We start from the raw sequence: 25609 nt of genomic DNA on the forward strand, positions 1-25609 counted from the left end.
GATACAGATCTTTAATGCTATAATTAAAACTCAGCTAAACAGCAAACAGCAGCAGACCTCTAAGAGTTTCACAAGCCTCTTTTTAGTCATTATTGTTTGTCTGGTAGGCTGCAAGGTTTCAGAGACACTCTGTGCTAGCTTGTAGGGCATGGAGCACAGCAGGGACAAGTTGAATCTGGCTGGTGGTCAGGCAGAGCTGTGTACTAGTGCCTGTCCACAACTGATGTATCCTGGTAGATAACCTGCAATGAAAAGCATGTTCTGCCAATGCAGATTGTATTGCGTCAGGACATGGAGAAGAGATGTTTCATTCTACATGAAGATTACAGTGTATTATAAAGAGAAGTAAGTCTCTGAAAGTATGGCCCAGGCAGATTCTCCCAGTATGGCAGGAAAGATGTTTCTAATTTACCACTTTTGGCAGCAAAGAATACAGCTAGAGCATACAGCATGGGTGATGATACATAGAGGAAAATAACGGAGTCCTGTCTAAGTGCAGTGCAGTCCTGTCTAAGCTGGATGACATGAGATCCTCCCTACGAGCCTCACAAAAAYGCAACAGCAGGAAGCAGTCTGCTGCTAGCCATGGCTGTGATTGGCATCAAAAACACAGAAGTCTTTTTAATATTGCAAGGAGAGGAATTAAATCCTTCTCTTGTTATGCAATGCTTACCCCCCCTCAGGGAGGGAGGGGTCAATGGTTATTTCAGGGGGTTTTGAATTGGGCTTTGTAGGCAAAGAAGCATTAGCCTTATTTCTAACTCCATGAAGACACATCAGTATTTCCATTCCAAGCATATTTGTAGGACAGAAATAGGACTTTCTTCCTCTTTAGTCCTGTTTAAATGTTACACCATTTTAAAATACAGTCTGTCAAGGGAAAAAAAAACAAATCTAAGGCTGGAATTATCCTTAGTGAAGCAGGGGATCCCAAGACCTCCAGACCACAGGCATCACAAGTCTTCCCACTTGTCAGAGAATCAGAATTACCTTGAGGTAAGTTAAGGACAGGCTTGTAGCACTAACTTTGTATTTCTCCACCCTTTTTCTGGTTTATATCGGTGCCTTAGCATTACCTCAGTGCTGGTGTTTAAGCACACACAAACGTGTATACGCGTGCATGCAAGTATGTTGCTACAGTACAGCTACCAAACCATTCAGAAGTGTTAGCAGTTTGCCACCTGCCCTTCTGGAGGCCATTAACAGTAGCAGTAACAGAACTTCCACATAATTTCCGGAGAAAAGCTACAATTGTAGACCTACTTATATAACTGATTCAGTTCAACAGAATTGCTTTCTGCCTTTAATCTGCTCAACAGTTTATCTTTGCTGCCGTGCTCAGTTGAGCTTTTGTTAAACCGTTATGGATTAGCGTTCTGCTATAACATGTTAAAAGCTTAGCTTTGTTTATTTTTGTCAAGAGTGGGGGAGGAAGATCAGGTTCAAATGATAAAGTAGCACTTTATGGATGGTCATTCTTAAAGCGCAATCACTATATTCAGGTTTGGTACCAAATACACGGCACAGCTAAATGCTTCCAGAGACAATCCTAGTGGCTAGAATAAAAATACTTGTGACTTAATTGAGAAAAAGAAAGAAGGAACTTCATAAATTTACATAATAATTTTAATTTGTTAATACAAATTTGAATCCAGCATTCAAATAATCCATCATACTGACCAGCTTTATATGCAAGACCAAACAGTAAATGGTCTAAAAACTTTAATAAGTAAGTTGGTTGATGATTTTGCTAACATTGCATTATTGCTGCAAACTGGAGAGAGAAATCCTGCCAAAAGCAATCTTTTTGCAATTCAGCTGCAGGAAGATCATACACCGTAACATACAAAAAAAACCCCAAATGCTTACAAGGAGGCATTCAGATAACATTAACCAGCCATTTGGTGAACTGGTCATCAAGAMTGAAAGTGGATGATCAATTAGAAGATTAAACTACGAATTCAGGTCCAAATTTCTACTATAGATTGACAATCACAACACACTACTTTAAACCAAATCCAACAATTAGCACACTTGTTTGACCTCTGTGTAATCTAAATGATTTGCAGATGTCAGCCTGGAATGGAGTAAGAGGTTGTGTTCCTGAACACTGCCAATAATCCTCTGTGCAGCCAAACACTATCCCAAGGAAATACTAATTCTGTGATCAGTCATGCTGGCAACCACAGGACCTCACAACTTTCATATCTAAAATGAAGCAAGTAGGCACTTTCACATTGCTAAGAACAAAACAGACACTATAAAAGTTAAAAAAAATATTTTTAAAAGGTGTCTAGTGATACTGGGGAAAAATAAAAACACCAAACTGGGAAAGTAATTGAAAAAGGAGGACCCCCCCCAAACTTACTCACAATTAGTGTACTATTTGTTTTGTTTTCTTATTGTGAGGGACCTTTCTTCTGCGCATTCCAGTGAATGGCCATGAGCTATTAATTTATCTTCCTTCTGACRGCAAGCGGAGCACCATTCCAGAACGTCAACATTCCCTCAGTGCTGCTTTGCTTAATGCTTGTGTGCTATTTAAACAAAGCATATTCCAACCAAATCTGACTATATATGGAATTCCCTGACAAGTAAAAATTTGGATGCCCTACAGGAAAGAACCATGAAAATAGAAAACACACAAGAACACACAAAAGACTCCAAGCTCCACAAACTCAGCATGTACTAAAACAGGCTCTTGGTGGCAAAGGTCAGGTACCCAGTGTGACCAACCATCTCCCTGAGTGGCACACCACTTTTGAACTGCACAGTTCCTTGCTGCAGATTAGTGCACGGGCTACCTTGATTTGATGGGTTGCTGCTGTCAAAGCCAATGCTAGAATTATCCTCAGATGCTTTTCCAAGGTCAGGGATTTGCAAGCTAATTGTCCTTACATTGTACACTCGCAGCAGAATTTCCAAAGTGTTAATCTCCGTAAAACCATGTTCTTCCATTGTTAGGCAGGTTCTTTGGACTTGTTCAATGCAGGGGGAGAAAGAGCAGATGCGGCCACCTGCAAAATAAGACAGGTAGTGGGAAAGGAGGGCAAAAACCCTAACAAAGCAGTTTTTATCTTTATTCAAGTTCTCCCAGCTGCTCACAGAATTCCTATTGAACAGATAAAGTGAAAGCATTTACAAAGAAAGTCTCCAAGAGGCACCTGTGCAGGTTTAAAGCGTCAGCACAAAAATAAATGCAGATTACTTTACAAGATGACTCAAACCCTTTAAAAACTGCAATGGCAAATTCATTCATCTTCCAAATCCAACGCTGCCCACTACATTTGTTGATGATGACACTATTGGAGTYGATCACTTTAGACCGGTGACCCTTTTGGAATTATTATCCACTACTCTGGACTGAGGCACTGAACTGAAGTTGGCACCTACACAAAGCCAGAAGTCATATTCTACACGCTGTACAGAGCTGCCTTCGTTAGAATATAAGTGTGCGTGCACACACACTCTGACAAAAGCGGCTGTGTTTACTTGAGAACGATGGTATGCGTGCACAGAATAAAGTAATCTCTCCAAGCCATAGATGGCGTGCTGTTAAGAYTTTACCCTTTTAGTCAAGCTAACTAGGATGTCTGCTGAGCATTAAAGTTTACTAAATACCACATCAGACAGTTTGATAGCATGTGCTTCAAAACCCATGCACTCCGGACAGGACTTTAAAGTGATAAATAAACACTCACCTTTTCTTGTGCACACTGTTCAGATTTTTGCTTTTAAATACAGAGTATTCATAGTCCCCCTTACAATTTTCTGCTTGCTACAATGTCACCTTAGCAGCTGAGAATAGAATGATTCAGATTTACTCTGAAAAGCCACAGCCAAATCAGATCAAAGAATTATAAGGACACTGCCATAAAGCTAGGGCATGTGCTCTCACCCAGGACAGAGTCCCACAAGGCAACTGCCCTTTCTGAAAAGCTTTCAAATTGGGGGAGGGAGAGCAGGACCATATATCTTTAGCTAYTGTTTTAATTATTACAATTAGATGAAAATATTTGCTGACCTGATTTGCATTCCTTCCCAGCCCCCTCCCAGGCTTATCCAGTCAAGCCTTCCAATACCAGTTGTCTAAGCAGTTAAAGAACCAGTGCAATTGAGAGCAAAGCATCCTGCTAAAAATAGAGGCTATGCTGGGACTACATGAAGTCTGCTTTATCTCAAACTCCTTTTTTTTCCCTTTCTCATTTCTAAAGTCCTATCTCTAAAAAAAGAAAGCATCAGGTCTGAGCACGTCACTGTAGCACTCTGGTTACTGTGCAGCAATGATGTGCTCGGTACTGATTGGGGAAGAATGCTTTTCACGACCACTAATCCACCATACACTAAGTAGGATTTAATTTTAGTCCTGGAATGATGTCTCTCCAACCAAGGGATCTTATGCATCTTCAGAACAAAGCACCCAGGACAAGTAATTCCCTAGAGTCACAATTAAAAGACAAATCTAATAATCACCTGCAAAATATCATTGGTATGTGTCATTATTAACTGACTTTGCTGATGCCAATTTAATAGCAAATGCATTCTGCTAGCTCTCATGAAATTAGATTTATATGTTCATCAGTATGACCAGGGCTATCTAAATGACTTGGAATCAGACAGGTGGTCTTCTCTGGCCAAAACAGTATACGTCTATCATGTTAGCAGAGGTAAGAGAGGAAAGATCAGAAAGTTATATTCTGTTTCTGTATGCTGTTACATAACTAGACAGCTACTATGATGTACATGCTATAAAGAAACATGTTATATTCCCATTGTGTAAGGAACTGAGCAAATGTCTAACTTAGCTAAATGTCAATTCACAATAACTCTTTGTCTGCAAAGCAAGAATTTGCAGAGAGATCAGAGATTTACTACTATTTCATTCAGGCTTTTTTGAGTTTTGTGTGGAAATAAAAAAGGCAAATATATTTACATTTGCAGTAAGTCGATTCTCCTGATTTATTCTGTCTACAGGGATTTCAAGACATCGTTAGGCTTTCAAATTCATATGCATTTTTAGATTTCCAGTCCAAAAGCAAGACGCTTGCACACAGCTGTTGCAATTCAAGCTGCACACCCGCCTACGGTTCTTGTTTAGCCTTCAATTAAAGCCAGAGCAATGTTGTTCGTTTGCTTTGGGATGGTCAGCTGGCCTCAGCATGTCAATGCTAAACTTGATGATTTATCAGACTGCCTCCCTGCAAAGTGGACTGCTTGAAGATGTCACGCTACAGCAAATGGCCTTTCGAGCCACCTAGTAGGGAAGAAAGCTCTTGTTTGTAACAGCCAATATCGGGGGGGGGGGTAGAATAAAAGTTACTTTACTCACTGCACTGCTGGGAAATTCTCAGGTATTAAGAGTGAGAAAACAGTGTAACAGCTGGTATTCCATATAACAGAGTACTGAGTGGGTTTTCGTAGTTCTATCATTTTCAATTTTTTCCATGTAATACCTGTTGTTCTGATTACCATATACTCCCTCCCCCCACAAACAACCATACCTACAAATAGGCCTGGAAGCATAACCAGCAAGCATCTCTCTTTATTGATCCTAAAAAGTGGGAGAGGGCTCTCCTCTGCTTTTTTCTGTACACATCATCAGGTAGGCTGGATTTGACTTGCARGCCAGGCTTGTTTGAATAAGCAGGTATTAACAGATGGTTGGAAGGCTACAAATTCTGACAGCAGATAAAGGATGTGGGGAAAACAAAGTAAAAACGAAACTGCAGTTTCAGACTGCAAGAGGCAGTCTTAAAAAAAAAGGAAAAAAAAAGAAATGGGAAGCTTCAATTGCCATGGTGTGTTTGGAGTAGTAAAAGAAAAGGACTGCACAACAGAAAACCAGCACTCAGAAGGACACATTCTTCTGCTCCATGAGCAGAGATGCCTTCTTCGACATATCAGATGCTTCTGAATTCTCTGCACTGTAGGTTGCCCCCTGTGCTCCCCCGGATTACCAGCTTGGCAACACCCTTTTCGCCACAGTCACCAACCAGATATAGATCCAGAGTTCAGCATTTACAATTCTCAGATTCTCTAAGAGTCCTCTTGTCCTTTAGACATCAAGAGGCATTTAGGGCTTAAGGGAGTTGAATATGCATTACTTTGTCTCCCCATGCCAAGGATTCCTTAGCGAATGGAGAAAAGACATGTACTCCCTTCCTCTCTGCTCTCTGGGGCACCCTGCTCTGTCTATGGATCACAAAGGAGTGGACTAGACCACATAGCAGTAAAAACAACCAAACTGAAACTTTTTCGTGCAAATGGAGTTTGTGTTCTCTCAAAGCTCTCCTTTTAGGAAACCTACCATTCCTAAATTTGTTTAATGAGATCTGTGTGTCATCATAAATTGATATAGCAATTATCTGAGATTAATCCTGTTCACATTGGGAAGCTGTGTGAGCTTTTTGATCTGAAGAGCTGTCTAAAAATGTGTTTATTCATGTATAATGCATCTGACAAGTGCTATAGTTGAGGAGAGAATAATGAGCCCCTATGAAAGACTTGAATTTTTTTTGCCACCTTCAATTTTACAGAGAGTGAGTTTGTTTGAAACATTTAATTGAAAGGTTAAATCTCCTCAATTGGTAGGCTGGGAATGAGTCCACATAGTCTAGCTAGTCATTGTAACCAGCAGTAGGGTCAACATCACATGAAATTTAAAGTACATTTCAGACTGGAACGATTAGAGAGAAAAGCTTAAATGGAAGGAGGGAAATAAATGAAAAGGTTTACATCCACACAGTGCTGTACATTCTTAAAGTCCAGAACAGACATTACCCAATTAATAATCAAGAGCCATACCCTGCTATCTTTACTACAGGTCAGTGTCTTGAAAGCTGCTCCTACTTCAAAAGCAGGTACTGGTATGTTCCTGTGTAACTGAAAGCCAATTTTACTTCTGATTTGTCCAAGCAAGGACTAACACCTCTACCAGTTCTGCTTAGCTAAAAACTACATTAGGTTTCATTGGACTATGGAAAATCTGGCAAATCCACAACAACTCTAATACATGTTCACTACACAAAAAACAACACGTGCCCAAGTTATGAGCTCACTCTTCTGCAGGTTATAGTATGTGTCATAAGTGCTCTGATAAGTTTTTTTACTATCACAATGTTATTCAGAGGATGTAAAAAGAACATATGCAGTGCAGCAGTGTTAAGTTCCACGAATACGGGCCCATTATTTTGAAAACGATTCTGTGATGTAAAGAATAYAACACCACTTTTATTTCTAGTAAAAGAATGTAGCTCTGTGTTTTAAGATTTCATTGTACCGTCATAACTGAAAGATTAAATTACAAAGATCTCAAGGAAAACAAACAAACAGGCATGAATATCGTGCAGGGGAGAGGAGAGTCACTGAAAAGCATCACCATGGCATTTACTCTGTGCTAGTATGACACTAAAAATATTGCCTCTGCAAAAGGGGACAGAACGTCCTTTAAGCAAGTGTGCTTGTGGGCGATTTGATGTAGCTTCCCTGACAAGTGAAATTAGAGGATTTGGTTGTTGGAGGGAATTAAATGATGTCTCTTGATTCAGAAAAGAAAATATTCTCCAAGTCACTTGCCAGCTCATTAACAGGAGTTTAGTATGATTTCCTGCAAAATTGGCCTTAGCCTCTGTGTTTGCAGGTACATCCTTCAGGAGGAATTCATTCCCACTGACGGCAAAAGCATGTAACAAAGAGATTAGTAAGATCAGCTGGCTCCAAATTGAGGGGAAAAAAAAAAAAAAACTTCTTTAAGGTTCTTTCCATTCCAAACTACCTCCTACAAGCTGTGCCAAGGCCAGCAGCTTTGACCAGGGATCCACAGCATGGATTACAGTGCAGAAGCCCTTCTGCTGACTCCACGTGCGAGAATCACTTTTACTTCAGGCCAGGGGCGAGACCCGTTGCAGGCACCTGCCCTAACAACCTCTGACAGACCTTTCCTAGCTCAACACTCTTCAACGACACATACCAACTGGGGTTAGGTCAGCAAACACCTAATACTTGAGAACCAAATGAAAATGCTTTGGGGTATAGCACCCACTTCCAGACACCAGTGCAGCTTCTTGCACTGGACCAGATGGCCCCTCAGTGCTGAGACAATATGCTCCAACTAAAAAGTAGTTGGTGGATATTTACCCTCTCCTTGAGTTTGTTCTTCTTTGACTCAAAGCAACCACCACATTTGTAAAGGCTGGTGCTAATATTTTACAAGCATCTATTACTTCATCCATTTATCCCAAAACAATCTCCTGGGGACATGAAAAGCACTGATAACTACTTGAGTACCACCTGCATAGGTGGAGGAAGGCAGTCTAGACAGTGCAGTAGACTGTTAGGCTCCACTTCCTGCCCTAACACATCCCTGAGCATTCTTGAGGCAGCCCGAGCCCAAACAGCAGCAGCCTTGATGTCACTGACCTCTGTACTGGGTGGTTCAGCTTGAGTCTTCCCTACCCAGCTACCACAGAGGTGAGACTTGTGGCCAGCGATTTCAGCAGCTCCTCAAAGCCATGCCTGGGTGGTTTAGAAAGGGGACCCTGAATAACCTCTGGGGCTCAGGAAAAATAGTCAGGGAAACTTTTTGTATGGAACTGGTATTCCCTGAAAGCTTGGGGAGGAAGGAGGCAAACTTAAATGAAAGTTCAAATTAGCAAAACCAGTCAATGTCTTACCTGCAGCACGGGTTACTTGGCAAGCAAGACTGGTTTTAAGCACATTGTGAACAAACAAACAAAGGACTTTGGAAACTAAAACCAACTACTATGATGAAGAGCACAGTACTGCTGAAGGGTTTCTGTGATGGTGGGAAACACAGAGRTCCTCAGGAGACATTCAGAGGGGCCTTTCCTTGCAGGGTTTTGAGGGAGACTTGACAGCACCGTGGTATTTTATTCAGGTGGTATCTTACAGATCACAACATGACAGACATTGTAACCAGCAGTAACCAGCAATACTTAAAGCTTTTTGACACTTAAGATGGAGTGGTGAGTCTGAATATAAGAGTAAAAGCTTTAAGAGAAAGAAAGAAAAACAAAAGAGGTATGTCTTTAATAATTTTGCTGCTTAGCCTGTTGATTTAAATAATACCAAGGATTGATTTATAACGCAAGAGGCCAATCCAACCCAATATTCAGATGTATTTTTCCATCTCCCTACATGAAAATTTAAAATCTGTATGAAAAATGTTGTACAAATGGGTTTCTGCCTCATATTGCATGGCCTTGCAAGAAACAGGCAATATTTATGAGAGCAGAGTAGGTGGGTGCAGAATTATAATAAAAGCACTACAATATCCAGCTGTGAGATGGCTGTGAGTCAAAAATTTCAGGGCATTTAAGAACTGTAGGATATTGGGGATTTTTCTGTTACTTCACAGAATGTCAGTGACAGCTTCATTTTTTTTCATTTACCCTGCAGAGGTTAATAAGAACTTTGCAGAAATACCAAGGTCAGATACTGAGAACAGCAGCCATCACAGTAGAAAAGCATTGATCAGCAGACGCTGCAAAAGAAAAACAGCACAGGTCTGGAAATAAAAGCAAGTTCTGCAGTGCAGCAGTGCCCAAGAGATGTTACAAGCAGCGTTTCTGCTGCAAGCGTGACTAGTGAAATCAGCACAGAAGGATGCAGCTGAGATACAAGCCTGAACTTCAGCAGAGCACATCACCAGAAAACATGAACCTTCTAGCCACAAAGTCACTGTGATATTTTATTCTCTTAGCTCTTCACAATATGGCAGTGCTTTAAATGGGAGGTCAATGTACTCAAAGTAGCATATTCAGAGCATAACATGAATGATAAATGTACCCTGTAAAGAGGATCACTGACACACAGCCTACTTAAACAGAGTCGCAACTACTCAGGATCTTGAGCCTGAGTAGGAGAGAAAGCACTGATTTGATAAGGATTTGTTAAGGTTAAGAATTCTCTCTTCATGTGCTGTCCCAACTGAAAACTCTGTAGTGAATATTGTGGTTTTGAAGAGGAGGCTAGATGATGTTATTGTATTGAATTTGCTTAGCCTTGACTTCAATTTAAGATTTCAAGAAACGAATGACCACTATCTGGCAGCACAGTTGCAACGTTTACGTTATGTATCATAATAAAACCTGTAATGTGAATAGTTCAAATGTGACCCTGTTTTGATGTGAGAGGGAGGGAGTGGAAGGAAAGAGTGAAACAACTCATTTTCTCCAGGGATGCTTTATCATTATACTAACCCTGGGAATGGTGGTGAACAACAGTAGCTATGTGCACAGATTGTTCCTATTGCAGAAGAGCTTTAACTATTTGAAAACAAAACAAAAAAGCACTATAAAATAATCTGCTGGAGGTAGGAAAAGTGAAGGAGTTACAGATAGCCTTCTATTATGTTTTAGAATTTACAGCAGTAAAAAAAAGAAAAAAGAAAAGAAAAAGAAAGAAAAAAACTACCCACATGCTTTGGAATAAAACAGAACTGTATACGTTTATACCTTTTACTACTGCAATTATACTTTATACAAAAGAGAAAAACAGCTTTTGTTTATTTACAAAATAAAAAAATGGCCCTTGGCTCAATCAGCTACTACAAAACTCAAAAGATGAGTCTTAGACTAAAATCAGATCTCAGACACTGCTGGCTGTTCACAGCTAAAACTGCAGTGAGGATCAGAAGCTTCACCTTTTGACTGGTACATAAAGCACATGATGCAATTTTACAAATACAAGCATGTAGGTTTTTTTTAATTTTACTTTAYGCTGGCTAGGGAGATGTAACCTTGTAGCACACAAGAGGATAGCACAGTCAACTTGGGACTAAAATCTCTTTTCTAGGATTTCAAATACTGGAGTGAGACAAGGACTCAAAACTTGGAACTGCTCAAGCAGCTCTGCTTAGTATTCTAAACATGAACCACTTAAATAATTCAAATTGGACTGCGCAATGCAGCGCCTTCTTCTAAGCTGGGAAGTCAGCTGAGTGTTGTGCTCACTAGATTAGATAATTTGAGCATGGGAAGGGCATTGACAGTGCAGCGAAAATTATTTTTTTCCCAGGGCACACTGGAAAGCAGTTACAAACTCAGCTGTAATCTTTGCAGGTACAGTGTTCTAAAGTCTCTATTTATCGACTTTTTAAAGAAAGCATGTGTTACATTGCTATCGGATCCAGAAAATTTTCAGGAGTAGCTGAGGGAGCCTAACACCTAGGTCCTGACCCAGAAAGGTATTTAATGTTCAATGACCTTTAAGAACAAACTTAAATCCTCTAATTTCAGTAAGACCTAGCAATTCACTTGAAGTCAGGCCTGTGTTTATACATTTTAACAAAGAAGAACAGGGCTTCAGCACATATTCAAATTTAAGTATTTTACTAAACTAGTGTCCCAGAATGGGTACCGTGCTGTACTTTATACTCTCTTGATTAGAAAAGTCATTTTTATAGATGGAACCGATCTTGAACAAGTTAGTTTAGATTCACATCTGTATTGTTACATTGGTAGAACATTCAATAGAGGAAAATTTATGCCAGGATAAATGAATGATGTATTAATTGAAGCTTATTTTTCTYAGGAAAAGACTTAAAATAAACTGAAAAACCTCATCCAGTATCTCAGCAGCAGTTCCTACTTGCTGTCACTATCCTGGAATAACTGGCATAAGCTAGAAGAGCCTTTAKGATCCACTCTCACTGAAATCAATGGCAAACTTCTCATCAGCTTCAACAGCAGAGATTTAAGACAGGAACTGGCAAGAGTATTTAAGTACAACCACATTTTCTTTGACATTACCGATGGGGTGCTCTGTTCAATAAGGCCAAATAAGCACGATCAATGGGAAGTACGCCTGAACACCTTTTATACAAACACCCTTTCCACTGAAGTGCCAAAGAAACTTGTTTTCAGCAGTTACTGTTGCTGCTGCTTCCCACACATTCTTAGATCTAGCAAAATGCATTTGACAAGAGGTTCAAAGGTTCTCATATAGTGCCCATGCTAGTTGTAACAGCTAGCACAGGCTTGTAGGAAAAAGTTGTTGTTCTCCTTTCAGATCCCCCACTGTAAATTGACAACCTCTTTTGAAAGGTTTTCATTCTTGGAAACCACTAGACTCTTTGACATTTGAGAGCAATGATCACACAATGGAAAGGGAGCAGATCCAGCATATGGCTCAAAGGCAGAAATGTGCGCATGCACAGTATTTCCTAAGCAGAAATATAGTAAGTGCAGTTACCTTCAGCTTTTAATGCTGACTTTGCATGTCTTATGGCTTCCCATGGAGATGGAATATCTAGGAACACAGCATCTGCAATGTTTGAGACTCCAAACCCGTTTTTACAGACGTCCTGGTTGGTCACGGTGACCAGATGCTCCACACCGTGCTCCCGGAACTCCTCCCTGGCCTTCTCGGCCCTCTGTTGGTGAAACTCCACTGTGTACAGGTGCCCCGTGGGAGCCACTGTCCTGATGAGAGCRTGGGACAGGGATCCGCTGCCCGTACCTAGAGAAGAAACACAGCTGGTGAAACACCTTTTGACAGTGCTAGATATCAGTACGGTGGTCTGCTCCATTGGCCCTCCTGCTTGGAACACTTGATCAAAACTAAAATGAACAGAAACCACTGGTTAAACTGAGAGGGAACAGTCCTCTCTTCCTCCCAAGGAAAGATGGACTAAATGACCTAGTAAACTGTCTTCAGGATGCCAAAGCCCTAAGCAAAATCTAGCAAACTCAGGACCTCTCATACTTCCTTGGAGTAGAAGGATAGCAAAAAAGTGCCAGCTATAGCTCCAAAAAGAGTCACAAGAAAACATGATAAATTAAACACAACAAGAAAAATTCAGGAAGAATAACCAGAGATTTTTTTCCCAAAATGCCAGACTCTTGTAGGGTGAAAAGAGATACAAGCAAATTATAACATATTTCGAAACCTTACACTTCAGCAAAACAAAGAAGAGAGGTTGGCAAATGTCCTGTTTGTAAACTCTATTGGCCTCCATGCAAACCAATGATTTCCTGGACATGGAATCTATTTGGCCCATGTCTCTTAAAAACATTCGCAGTTTCTACTGAAATTACTCAAAACTAAGGTCTTTCGGCTCCTTGCAGTCACACTGACCCACATGACTTGACTTAGCAGGTGACTTACATATATACCTACACAATCTTAAGGAAGTCTAATGAGACCCATCGCATACTTGAAGTTGTAAATAAGTAAAGCTACCATGTACAATCTGGGCCTAATTAGTAAGACATAGGATATTTTTGTTTTAGTTTTGTAACTTAGGAAACTTTTTTTTTTAATGATCCATTAATGTATTAAATAGGTGAACGACTAACAGCCAACATTTTCATTCAAGAAAACACCCACACGTAAGTTCACACTGCAAATTCCTCACTGAAATGGCATTTAACAAAATAAACCTCCAAATTCAAAATGCCACAGCAACCCCAAACTACCTGTGTTTATTGATTTGTATTTCTGAAGTCAGAAACCTTTTTTTTCTGTAGAAAGAAAATCATTACCTAGCTAACTCAATTAACTGTTCAGGCTAAATTTCAGCCTGAAGCAAGTTTTTTTAACTAAAGTATAAATCTTATAAAAATTATTAAGAACAGAACCTGAACTACAGCAGTGGTAGAGAAAGCCCACACACTAGCAGAGAGAAAATTAATTAGGGGAGACAGGGGTTGGGATAGCTGCTTAATTGGAGCAATACTTTCCATAACTGTACAAGGAGCCAGCGTTTATTGACAAATTCAAAGTTCTTGCCCTCTAGTCACATAAGGGAAGAAATACTGTTGTGCACCTATATTTAATCYGGCAGCTCTGGAAGTAGATATGGTCAGACTGTAAACAGCTCAGGACCCTTGCTTACCATAGGATCAACCAAGTGCATTGCAGAATCAGTACCACATCTCTGCTTCTGTCTGAGAGGGCTCTGACCCCAATGGGCAAAGACTCACTAAAAAGGCCAATGGACACCTCCTGCCCTTCATCCAGCTTTAACAGTGCAGATTAGATAGAGAGGAATGGCTTACAGTCTACAGCAGTGGCCCCAAAGAGGACCTAGGGAAGGGAGAAACTCTGGAACAAACACGTATTTAAAATGAAAATCCATGCATCTTTGTCAGTATTGAGATAGACCAAACAAAAGGCACAAGACAGTCACATACGCACACATGAAAAACTATCTGGTCATGGCACCTGTAAGCTCTGAATGTCAACATAAACTTTTCCCTGCTCAAAATAAGTGTCAGTATCACTGTAGCCATGTGGTTGTAAGTAGTCAATGATATATATGCACAGTAAAGAAATAGCATCTTATTGATTTGTCTTTCTTTTATGACAACAGCAGGATACTATTGCCCACAGAATGCCAAAATGAYCAAAATGCTGCCTTTGTATTTCATGCCAGAGGCCAGGGTTGCACAGCTGAGAACTTTTGCAACCACACTGAATTTAATTATTTTCCTTTCAAATGGGTAATSCTGCACGTTTTCTGCATCTTTCCCTGTTAATCTTAAGGACTGAACAGAAGGGCTGCCAGCACAGCTAGGGTGTAAGCAGAAAACAGAGGCAGCTTGTGCATGTATCTAGTTTCCTTGTTCATATTCTTTTACATTTTTAATCACTTTCCTTTTAAATCTGCTCTTAAAAACAAGACAGATGATACTGTTTGTCTCCTTCCTAGGAAACCCCATTACGATCTTCTGGCTTATTTTCTGGTTCTCTATTTTGTTCACAAACAGTCCTAGTCAGATCCAGAATGAAAAACAGGATGTTGGAAGTCATCGCTTGCAGGCGTATATTACATACTGAGCTTATGTTAAACAAGGTTACCAGGAATTATTTATTGTTGACTGGCTACTGTGAACATGAAAATATATACATATCACATTTCACTGTATCAAATTCTATCACACTAACGTCATTAATGAGAGTACTTCTAAAGATGCGGTATGCCTCTCTCAAAAACTCAGAAAAAAACTTAGAAAACTCAGAAAAACTCAGAAAAAAAATGAGCAAGATTGTTATGAATCACCCACCGTTGTACAGATTTCTTCTCTTCCTGAGGAGATCACAGAGTCTGAGTCTAGTCCTGTGAGGTGATGAGGATGTTCAAGTCTTACGTGTCTGACAGTTTAGCGCTCTTGATGTTATTCATCAAGAATATCCTCTCTGAGGRTGTGGCAGTTCAGCGCAGATTTATACTCAGTCAAAACCACTAAGACCTAATCAATGTTATTTGTAGAAGTCAGGGGTTCAAGCTGCCATGGTTTCTCCAGTGGAAGGGGAAATTAATATTTATTAAAAAAGATCATTTTCACCTCTTCCCCTCCCCCCTGTAAAATTCAACAATTAATTTTCCCATTACCTCCTCAATTCTTCAGTTTCTCTCTGCCCTTATTTCCAAATCACAACTGAAAAAGCAGAATTCAGCAACTGTGACCCATAGAGTCTTAGGCAGCAGTTTGAAGTAAGTTCTCGTTATGCTCAGATTTCCTTGGGAAATGATAGGTATCCTTAGCACGATACAAAATTAGTCAAAGAAGCAGCAAAATACAAGTACTGCTGAAGACATGGACTAGAACACCAGCAAATCTGAAATAGTGCAGCTGAATCACCAGCAAGGAGAACCAAAAACCTGAGGCCGCTAAATAAATACTTTGTATCGGAAAAGGCTAGTTTGGAATTGAACAGACTTCAAGAGATTTGCATTTCCATAGAGTGCACTGAAATGCCTGTGTTTCTAACTTGGTCCAGAAAGCAGAAGGTAAGACAACCTCTAGAACAAATAGAGTTTATAATTTTTACGCCAGTTTGCATTTCTGACAACTTGGATTATATGTAGCCTTAGAAAGCGTTTGCTCTCTGCCAGAGGACAATGCCCATTTAACTAGAGCGTATTAATCATGAATGGAATCTATGAAAGACAGCTAAAACTAGGTTACTTCAAACTGTATTRAAGGCATTCTCACCACCATGGCTGCTGCTTTAGAGCTCACTTAGATGAAGAAATACTATCTGTGAATCTCACCCTGGCAACCACAGGCTACACTTGTGGTCATAGGTGAAGACTTCTGAAAATACATTGACTATTCTATGAATTTAATGATCTTAGTCAAAAAATAGATATCCGCATTGTGGGCAATTAATGAGACACCACAAAGTCCCCACTATGCTATGCTCAAAGCTCAAGACCTGATGAAGAGGCACAGTGCAGGGGATCAGTAGGCTAGGAAAAGAGGTCCACCTCAGTCCAAAAGCATGAATTAAGATCCTATATTAAAAACATAGGAGTTTGGTACCAGTGTACCGTTCTTCCCTTGCCCTTGGGTTCAAGCACAGTCCATTCTTCTCCTCTGGTATGTCTAAGCTCAGAGGAACTGAGGATGCATTGTTTCTGCCCTCTCCTGAGACAAGGAAACCAGTGTAGTTTTAGAAGGACCTCCTTCCTAACAAGTGGACACCTAGATAAAACATTCACCTCAGCACCTACTGGTATCACCTTCCGATTTGTTGACCAGAAATTATTGATCTAATAAATGCTCAAATCATTCCTCTAACCTCAAACAGGTTTGCTCTTCTCACTTGCTCCTTATTCAAGTAATAGGTGTTCCACAAAGAGGCCTCCACACACCTCAGCTTTGAAACAATTTCCACGTAAGATTGTGCTTCACCTTTTCAAATTGCAGTAGACAACATCTGACCCCTTCCAAAATAACACAGGATATTACTACACTATGTAAGTACACCTCAGGAACACTGTCAAAAGAAACAAGTGTTACCACAGCATCAAACACAGCACTCGACTGACAACCGAATGAGAGGGTATTTTTACACTGTTTTCTGTTTAGTCTGGTTTTCTTATTGCAAAGGATATCCGGCTAGCCTTCTGGACTCCCACCTGTGCTATGAACACAGGAGACCTGATTTTGTGTTCAACAACTTTTTTTAGTGCAGCTGATTGCTCAGCTTGCTGCTCCAAAATCTATGATCATGAATGCTTCTTTTTTAAAAAAAGGAAATCAATTTGTGATTTAGGACACACAGATATTTACCACTGTGCATTCACAAAAGCATTTTCCAGGTAATACTTTATGGTATGTTTGTAATCTGGAATAAAACTGACAAAGCTCATAAGCCCATATACAGATTCATAGTGTTAGGAAGCAGGAAAAGTAAAAAATTTGCAGAATATTATTAACTACTGGGTCAATATAATGCCTAATAACATTTCAATACAATTAAAGTATCTACTGCAAAATTTCACTACATAAGATATTCTGAAATCAGTAAATACAACAAAACAATGAAAGTGTTGCTGTGTTTGTCTTCTAATGACACTTAAATCTAGCAAATAATAAGACAGGTCATGAATCAGCCATGAGAAGGGATRGAGTCTCAGAAACAGAGGAAAAAATAGTCTTATATAGGGCTAACAACTCCAAAGCTAATGTCTGCCAAGAAACATAGAGCAGAGGAAGACTACTCACCATATATGACAAATTACATAACAGGAGAATTGGTAATCGTTGTTATTGAATACATGAGGAGATCTTAAGCATCTGGTGGAAACCAACCCAACAATTTTACTGTGAAGGCAGTCATGGGTACAAATCATGATGGCAGAGGTGAGAGACCTCCTCTTCTGTGGAGAAGGATCTGGGACTTCTGGTGAACAAGTTAACCATGAGCCCRCAATGTGCCCTTGTAGCCAAGAAGGCCAACGGTATCCTGGAGTGCATTAGGAAGTTGAGGGAGGTAATTCTCCCCCTCTACTCMGCCCTTGTGAGGCCACATCTGGAGTACTGTGTCCAGTTCTGGGCTCTCCAGTACAAGAGAGAGATGGAGCTACTAGAGAGTCCAGCATAGGGCTACAAAGATGATTAAGGGACTGGAGCATCTCTTTTATGAGGAAAGGTTGCAAGAGCTGGGCCTGTTTAGCCTAGAGGAGAGAAGACARAGAGGGGAGCTTATCAGTGTCTACAAATACATTAAGGGAAGGTGTCAAGAGGATGGGGTTGGATTCTCTTCAGTGGTGCCAGGTGATAGGACAAGAGGCAACAGGCACAAACTGAAACACAGGAAGTTCCACCTGAATATGAGGAGGAATTTCTTCACTGTGAGAATGACAGAGCACTGGAACAGGTTGCCCAAAGAGGCTGTGGAGTTATCTTTCTCTGGAGATATTCAAAACCTGCCTAGATCCAATCCTGTCCAATGTGCTCTAGGTGACCCTGCTTGAGCAGGGGGGCTGGAGTAGATGGTCTCCAGAGATCCCTTCCAACCTCAACCATTCTGTGATTCTGTGAGACAGCAAGAGCAGGCACAGAGGAAAGAGGGAGGAAAAGAGTTAGAAGGAGATCACCTGGCTACCGAAAGAGGAGACTGCACATCAAGAAGCTGCCTACACAGAAGATTAGCTCTTTCTCCTGTCTATCTGTTGTAGACACACTACTGAAACAAGCATTTTAAGAAACAGGCTGGAGGCCAGAGAGGATCACTGCTCATTGACTAGATTCAGGCAATGGGGGAAGAGTAAAAGGGAGTTTTCAAGGCTGGCACTGCCTATAAGAGGAATGGGAATGTGAAGACTGAAAAGAATTTGTTCTTAGAGATTCAAAAGTTGCAGTTCTCTAGCGAGGGATCTTCTGCAAAATGGACATAATAATACTATAAGATCAGATTTCCATGACAAATGCACTTGGTGGTCAAGTGAAATGATAAGTTGAAAGTGAGTCCAGAAAGTCTGGAAACAAATGCTTTTCAGTATTAACAGCATTCCTCATCAACTGCAGCTCAATCATGAGACTGAATACATTATAGTGATGCCTCATGTGGCCACAGTTTTGGTTCAGTTTTCTGGTATGTCAAGAGAATACTATGTTTTTTGGCATTTGTACATACAGGGCTTTTCCTATACTTCAGAAGGTGTTATACAGGGATCAGGTTTTACGTTCTTCTCTCGCACTAACCTGTACAGCAACTAAAAGATATATAAGGGAGATGTTGTAAAACATGGACTTAATTAGTACGGATATGTTCAAAAATCAAATTAATACTTACAAGGCTTTGGATTACACTTTACACTAAAGATATAGCTGCAATCAGTTAACATACACTTACCCCACAGAGATGGTACAGACTTGAGTAGTAATCATCAAAAAGTCTATAAGCACCTCAGGAGAGTCGTAAGCACAGAGCTGACTTGTTGGGACTCCAGAATAAACTTTTAATCATTTATTAAGTATCCATTAATCGATAAGTGCTCATTAATTTTCTATAAGTGTACTGCCAGTAAAATCTATACCCAGACTGTAAGTTTAGAAATTTCATTATTGTTTTTGAGAAGTTCTAGCATAGAGCTGGCCTACAACATGTTACTCCTTCACAGGTAAGCCATGAGGACCTGTAATACTGATCTCAGTCTCAGAAACTCAGTCCCTATTGCAGTACAACAATGAACAGGGTTTASCAATATTTAATTTGGGATTTAGCTGAAAGGAAACAAAAATTCCAATTAGCATTTGCTCAAGTGAGTCTGGATTTTGTTGAGAGCTGAAGGATCACCAGGACTGTGGTTAGAATACTTTTGACTTAATTACATTTTGTCTAAATACAATGGTCTGTCAAAGCCAAAATATTTATGAGATGTATCAGATTAAATGAGTTTTTGCAGTGCTGTGCTGTATTCACCGAGCAATTCTGAGGGCTAGGACAGAACAGACGCTGGTGTAGGTCTCATCAGGGAGACAGAACAGTAAAAAGACCTAAATATCTAGGAACTAGGGAAACAAAGTTTCTATATTCTTTCGTTTAGCAAAAATATTTGAAGGTTTTGTATTTTCCCATGTACTATAAAAATAAACTTCAAAACCACAAAATTTGTTTGTTGGAGTTGTTATCCTCGGGACAGCTCTAATCACTAGACTGAAAATAGTCTTACCTAGTAAGTAAACATTAAGATTAGTTTTAGAGAGAGTAGTGATATGAAAGAAGATTCAGCTTATTTATCTACACAGTGACTGTACATGCAATGAACACCAAATGTACAAACTGAACGAGAATTACCTGATGAGGATGAAAGTTTCACACTACCAGACCACCTACAGCAGGAATTTTGCAGCTATCTCAAGTATCCTTTAGCTCTGGAAAGATCGAGCTGTTAGAACAGTATCAGACTTCTTGTAGGAGCTGAGAAATTCCTCAGATCAAGGAGCAATTTTTCARAAGATCTTAGCTATAACAACAATGCTAACAGCTAATAAACTTCAACATTCATTTATAAACTAGAAATTAGCAGAAAGAGAAAAGGATCATATTTCTTTACCTCCAACATGAAACATCAGGCAGATGCTGAGTTTTCTTATAGCCTCAACAAAGTATGCTTGTATCATTTTAATTATGCACCCACTGYTGACAAGCTTGCTCTTTATGTATTTATTAAAGATGACTAAAATAGTAAAAACTGTATTAGTATGTTTATATTATTTATGACAAATCATGTCTAAGCAATTCAAACAACGATGTAAAATCAGATCTTTCATTGCTCTACTGTTTTTCTTAACCACCCAAAAGATCATCTACTCTTACATTCACAGCAATGTAACATCACAAAGAGGGTATTTCATATCACTTTATCTATCTGTCCTTCACTCAGTTGTGCAGATTAATTCTCAATTCTGCTTGCTTATGCTGGGTAAATGCAGGACAGTCTTGCRGTGGTCTAGTTAGTAAGACAAGAGAGAGAGTTTCTAGCCCTGTTTATAGCTCCTGCTTTGCCAGTCCATACAGCAATTATGCATAATAAGAAAATAAGATAGACCTCCATGCTAATTAATGCTTAAGATACACTTAAAAGCAGCACCACTAGGAAACAAGCTCAAATGTCATTATGGACCAGATTTCCTGGCTTGTTTCTATTAATCACCATTGGGCTGGTTCCTTTTAGGGCACATAAGGTTAATCTAGAACTAATGATTTCAGATTGCTGAATATAGTCTAATCTAGGATGTCACTGAAGAAGCTTATATCATTGCACTAGAGGCCTCCATTGTCAATACCGGTAATATTTTAAGTTGAAATCACTGTTTCTAGTCAGTTGCAAATCAATTTGCAGTAAGATCTCTTGCATCAAGATTAAGTAGAAAGATTTGAGGTCACACTTTCCTTTTTTTATGAACAGTAAATCTTCTCAGCAATACAACCACTATTATAGTAGTAGAGCTGCTCACTTTTTTTTGAAAGTTGAAGTTAAAATACTTTGACTAGAACAGTGTAATCATTAAAACAAACCTGGGGAGAGATTCCTTTCAGCAGAAAGGATTGTTTGTGGTTCTGACCTTTGACTCAGCATTTCTGGAAATTCAAATAGTTTACATCACCAACTGGTTCCGTTTCTTAGCTGTTTAGATAAATTGGATTTTAAACATCTTCATTCTCTTTGGGTACCCCCGATAGGACTGAAAACATCTTATGTGCAGCTCTATAGAATCATAGAACGGTAAGGTTGGAAGGGACCTCTGGAGATCATCTAGTCCAACCCTCAGTGTAGCCCTCTATGGAGATTGAACCCATGACCTTGGCATTAGCAGCACCATGCTCTAACCAACTATACTTTAACATTCACCTATCCTGAGTGAAGCAGTTTGTATCTCCCCAACTCTGAACAATTTTATTTATTTATTTATTTTTCCCATCCTGTCTAAGCAAAGCAGGGAGGGGAAGAGGTAAACAGCTGCACAATGCACAGTTCGTCTACCTCCCAAGACTATACTAGAGCTGACTATTTGTCCTACAAGCTGRGTTATGAACTCAAAGGCCTAAACATTTTAGCAATACCAGAGGCTTCTGCATATGTCTTTACCTGTTTCAAGTATCGGTATACAGCAGTGTGGGCTTTAAACTGCATTTACCATCTATTCTTAATAGATGTAACTGGATGCGAAGGAATGAATGGCATTTTGGTTGTGTTGGAAAGGGGTCATTATGCCTTAAAAGCTGCCCAAAATGATGTTGGGATGGGAACAGGAAATCTTAAATAAAAGAAAATGACCCTATCTTGCTGATTCTCTGTCATATCTATGTTTGAGAGGGAAGTATATGAAACTGCTTCATAAAAAGATTCAACAGCAACAGCCAGGAAAAAAAAAAGGCAAACTGTCTACAGCTCATATTCTTCCAAACTACAGTGACACATTCTAATCAAAAAGCCCTTATACAGCCTACAGTAACAAAATCACGAAGGCATTACTATAAACTGTATCTAACCAGGAGAATATAGATTTAATACAGAATTTAACTCCTCCTTCCTTGCAAATTAAGTACAATCATGGAAGCTGTAATAAATTAAAACAATTTTAGAAACAAAACACAACACTGATGAACACATCATCTATTGTATTATCCCTCTACAGTGATCTTTGAATGCCATTGCAGTGCTACAAGTAGATCATACTTTGGAAAACAAAGATGAAATGTACATACTTACATGGTATTATATTGAATAAATGCTGCCATTCTTTTCTACTTATTATTAGTTTAGTCCCTTATTATTAGTTTCTTTTTTTCACTAATTTACTTCAATTAATTTCTCCAATCAAAAACAAATTTTAAAATATATTTTAAAGTATTTTACCTCAGTTTTAGAAAATAGAAGGAAAAATGTTAATATATTCACCTTAAGAAGCTGAATTAATCAAACACATATGTAAAGGTATCTATGTGAAGCCAGCATACTGAACTAACATTACTTGCTGAAGACACAGTAATTGCTAATGTGCAAATGAAACAGAATTATTCAACATGAAAACCTGAGAAAAGTATAGCAAAATGGAAAAAAAAAAGATTTCTTGCAAAACTGAAAGGTCAGACTGGTTTTCATTAAGGTGTTTGTGTTAATTTTTAATAAAGGATTTCAACACATTATTACCTGATTCGCATACTATGGAGCCTGGCTTCAGTTCTAACATCATGGTGATTATAGAGATGTCAGTGGAATACAGAATTTGYGTCCTGTGTGGAAGATTCATGGTCCACAGTTCTGGTGTTGGATGAAGAATAAACACCCATCCTCCTTTACTGCAGGTCACTTTGGAGCCATACTTCTTGCCTATGAGATCTGTGGAATGCCTAATGACCCCATACTTAGTCTGAGTTACAGTGCCATGTTGGACTTTCACAGGAAACATGGATTCATGGCCCAAGAACACAATAGCTGTGTCACCATCTTTTATTGTATCTCCATATTCAACAAAACTCATTGTGGTTGGTGGTTGTCACCTAAAAGAGAATAAATATGTCAGAGAGTATACAAGATTGTGATGAGGCTGAAACTGGAGRTAAAAATAAGGTATTTTACTTTCTCCATAATAAAAAAATAATAATAATAATAATAAAGGAAAACGACATAAATAAGGTGGTAGCAAGGGAACTCGATGAAGTTCAGGGAACTCCCCTTCCAACCCCTCCCCCTCATGCCCCTGCACTGAACTCTTGATCCAGTTAAAATCAATGGAAAAATCCCATTGACTTGAACAAAGTCTTTGTCCTGTTGTATGGTATATTTTTAAGCAAATATAATTTATTCAGCCTGCTCCATAATGCTACTGGGAAGCTTGCAAGGAGATATCTATTTCAGCAGGCTGTTAAACTCCAGTTGACAAGCTCTCAGAGTGTGTCGTTAAGCAGTGCCTTTTATTTCCTTCTGCTGCCTTATCCCTTGTGATTTACAATGYAAGACAACTGTTACTTGCCTGAATATTGATCACCAGTTATTAGGGCCACCAGGAAAAGCTGACTTGAAAGTTTTTCAAATGAGGTCAAGAGATAGAATACAAGCAGTATTTGCATTAATTTTTGTATAAATTTGACTAAGTACAAGAAAAAAAGGGTAGTCAAGCCTTCAATTTGTCATTAAGGGTGCAGAGTAATTGGGAAGTGATCTGTGCTGCAACTGGGTGGAGACAAGTGTTTGCAAGCTAATGTAAATACAGTTACATTGTTTTAGCCCTGTGTTATTGTAGCTGCTTAGAGAATTACAATTAAATTTTGCTATCTTTGAGAASAAAATCTGGAAATTAGAAGGTAGCTTATAACACAATCTGGCACTGCCTTTCAGATATGGCAGCTGGCAATCTAAACTGTTGCTTGATCAACTCACAGGAGGAATTGTCTAATAAGGTAACAGTGATCCTAAAGTTAGAAGTTAGTCTCTGACAGAAAGCTTTGGAAGTTTGAATTCTGGGCACTTCTTCTGCAAGAGAACTAAAAGCAGCACTATTTTTAGTTTTCAGAATAATGGTTTGATTCCAGAGCTGTTATACYGCAAGTGTAACAGCCTTGTCGTACTTCACTGTTTTCTAGTCTTTGCTGATCAAAACTCACTGCAGTTCAACTTGTGCTAAGCAGCAAGATTTAGTTCTAATTTTTCTGTTGAAATCATTGACACGGAGAAATAAATACAGTTACAGCCAAAATTTCCAAAGCTTCTAACATGTGGTCATAGATACACAGCAGAACAGAATAGGCCTGTCTGGCTTTTATGGTGAAACTGTAAGAAGGGCATACCATTAATTCAGAAATGTAAACACACTGGACTTTGTATGTGAGATAGCAGAGTTATKGTTAACCCCAGTTATGGTAGAGCTTGCACCATTTGATTATATTGATGTTCTTATCTCTCATAAATTACACTTCTAGTTCACGTTGTAGATACTATCAATGAAACATGCAGTTTTCAGTTCTTATTTACAATAATACCATTTGCAAGCAGCTTGACTGCCATTTATTTCTTCTACCGTATTTAGGCTGTTGTTATGCCAATAGGCAAGAGGAACACTCCCATGTGTCTGCAGGGACAAAGAAGGAATCACTCTGCCTTTGATCACGCAAACTGGCTCCTAGCTTCTTGGCCTTCTTTTGAGCCATCGTGTTTATTAGAACTAATCTCCACAGCAATGTATGCTGGCATCCCAAGTGATATCCCTCTCAGCTACTCACCTGACGTGTTATTTTCATACCTTTGGGGGTAAATTAGGGCTCTGGAGGAGTCTCTCTTACAGGAACCACTACTGTTCTGGTAGTTTCTTTGCCTCCTCTTATGGAAAGGGGTGACCTACAATTTCTAATCATTTTTCATTCAGCAAATTCGCTATTACTGCAGGGCCTAATACACTGCTGGTTTTTCGATCTTCTTTGCTCTCCTGGCAGCGCACAAATGTCCTGGCACAGTCCCACGCTTGCCAGGAGGTGCTGGGTGGCGGGAGCAGGAGGGGAGGCGAGGCGGCAGCTCGGGAACTTCCCGCGAGAGCCCACGTTCCCTGCGGCCGCGGCGGCCTACGCTCTGCGACCCGCGTGAGCCTTTGCCGTCTTCAAAGTTAAACCGCTAGARCGATGCTATGTTCTGCTAAATAAATAAACAAACAAGCGAGCCCCACAGATCCATTTCTCCCCTCCCGGGCCCTTCAGACAGCAGCTCGCACACCAACCCGCCAGGCCGCCTCTTCCCGCTCCGCACCCGCGGCCGCTCGGCGCCGCCGGGCCAAGCCTCGCCGCGCAGCAGGGTCGCCCCCCGCGCGGGAGCCGAGGCTCGGCCTCCCCGGCCCCCCGAGCTGCGCGGGGT

At 39.8% G+C, this 25609-nt stretch overlaps 1 protein-coding gene across 1 annotated transcript; it reads right to left on the reverse strand.

Moving 5' to 3' along the window:
• Nucleotides 1–1608: 1608 nt before the first annotated feature.
• On the reverse strand, nt 1609–25231 carry TRMT61A (tRNA methyltransferase 61A). Its single transcript, XM_085317375.1, has 4 exons — nt 24988–25231; nt 22919–23268; nt 12214–12480; nt 1609–3017 (listed from the first exon to the last, which is right to left on the reverse strand). Exons 2-4 carry the CDS (start codon nt 23247–23249, stop codon nt 2689–2691), a joined length of 927 nt encoding a protein of 308 aa, XP_085173501.1. The 5' UTR covers nt 23250–23268; nt 24988–25231; the 3' UTR covers nt 1609–2688.
• Nucleotides 25232–25609: the final 378 nt, after the last annotated feature.

This window comes from Rhea americana, unplaced genomic scaffold (assembly GCF_003343005.1).
Source record: "Rhea americana isolate MKP2758 unplaced genomic scaffold, rheAme1 scaffold_5, whole genome shotgun sequence".
Taxonomy (NCBI): Eukaryota; Metazoa; Chordata; class Aves; order Rheiformes; family Rheidae; genus Rhea; species Rhea americana.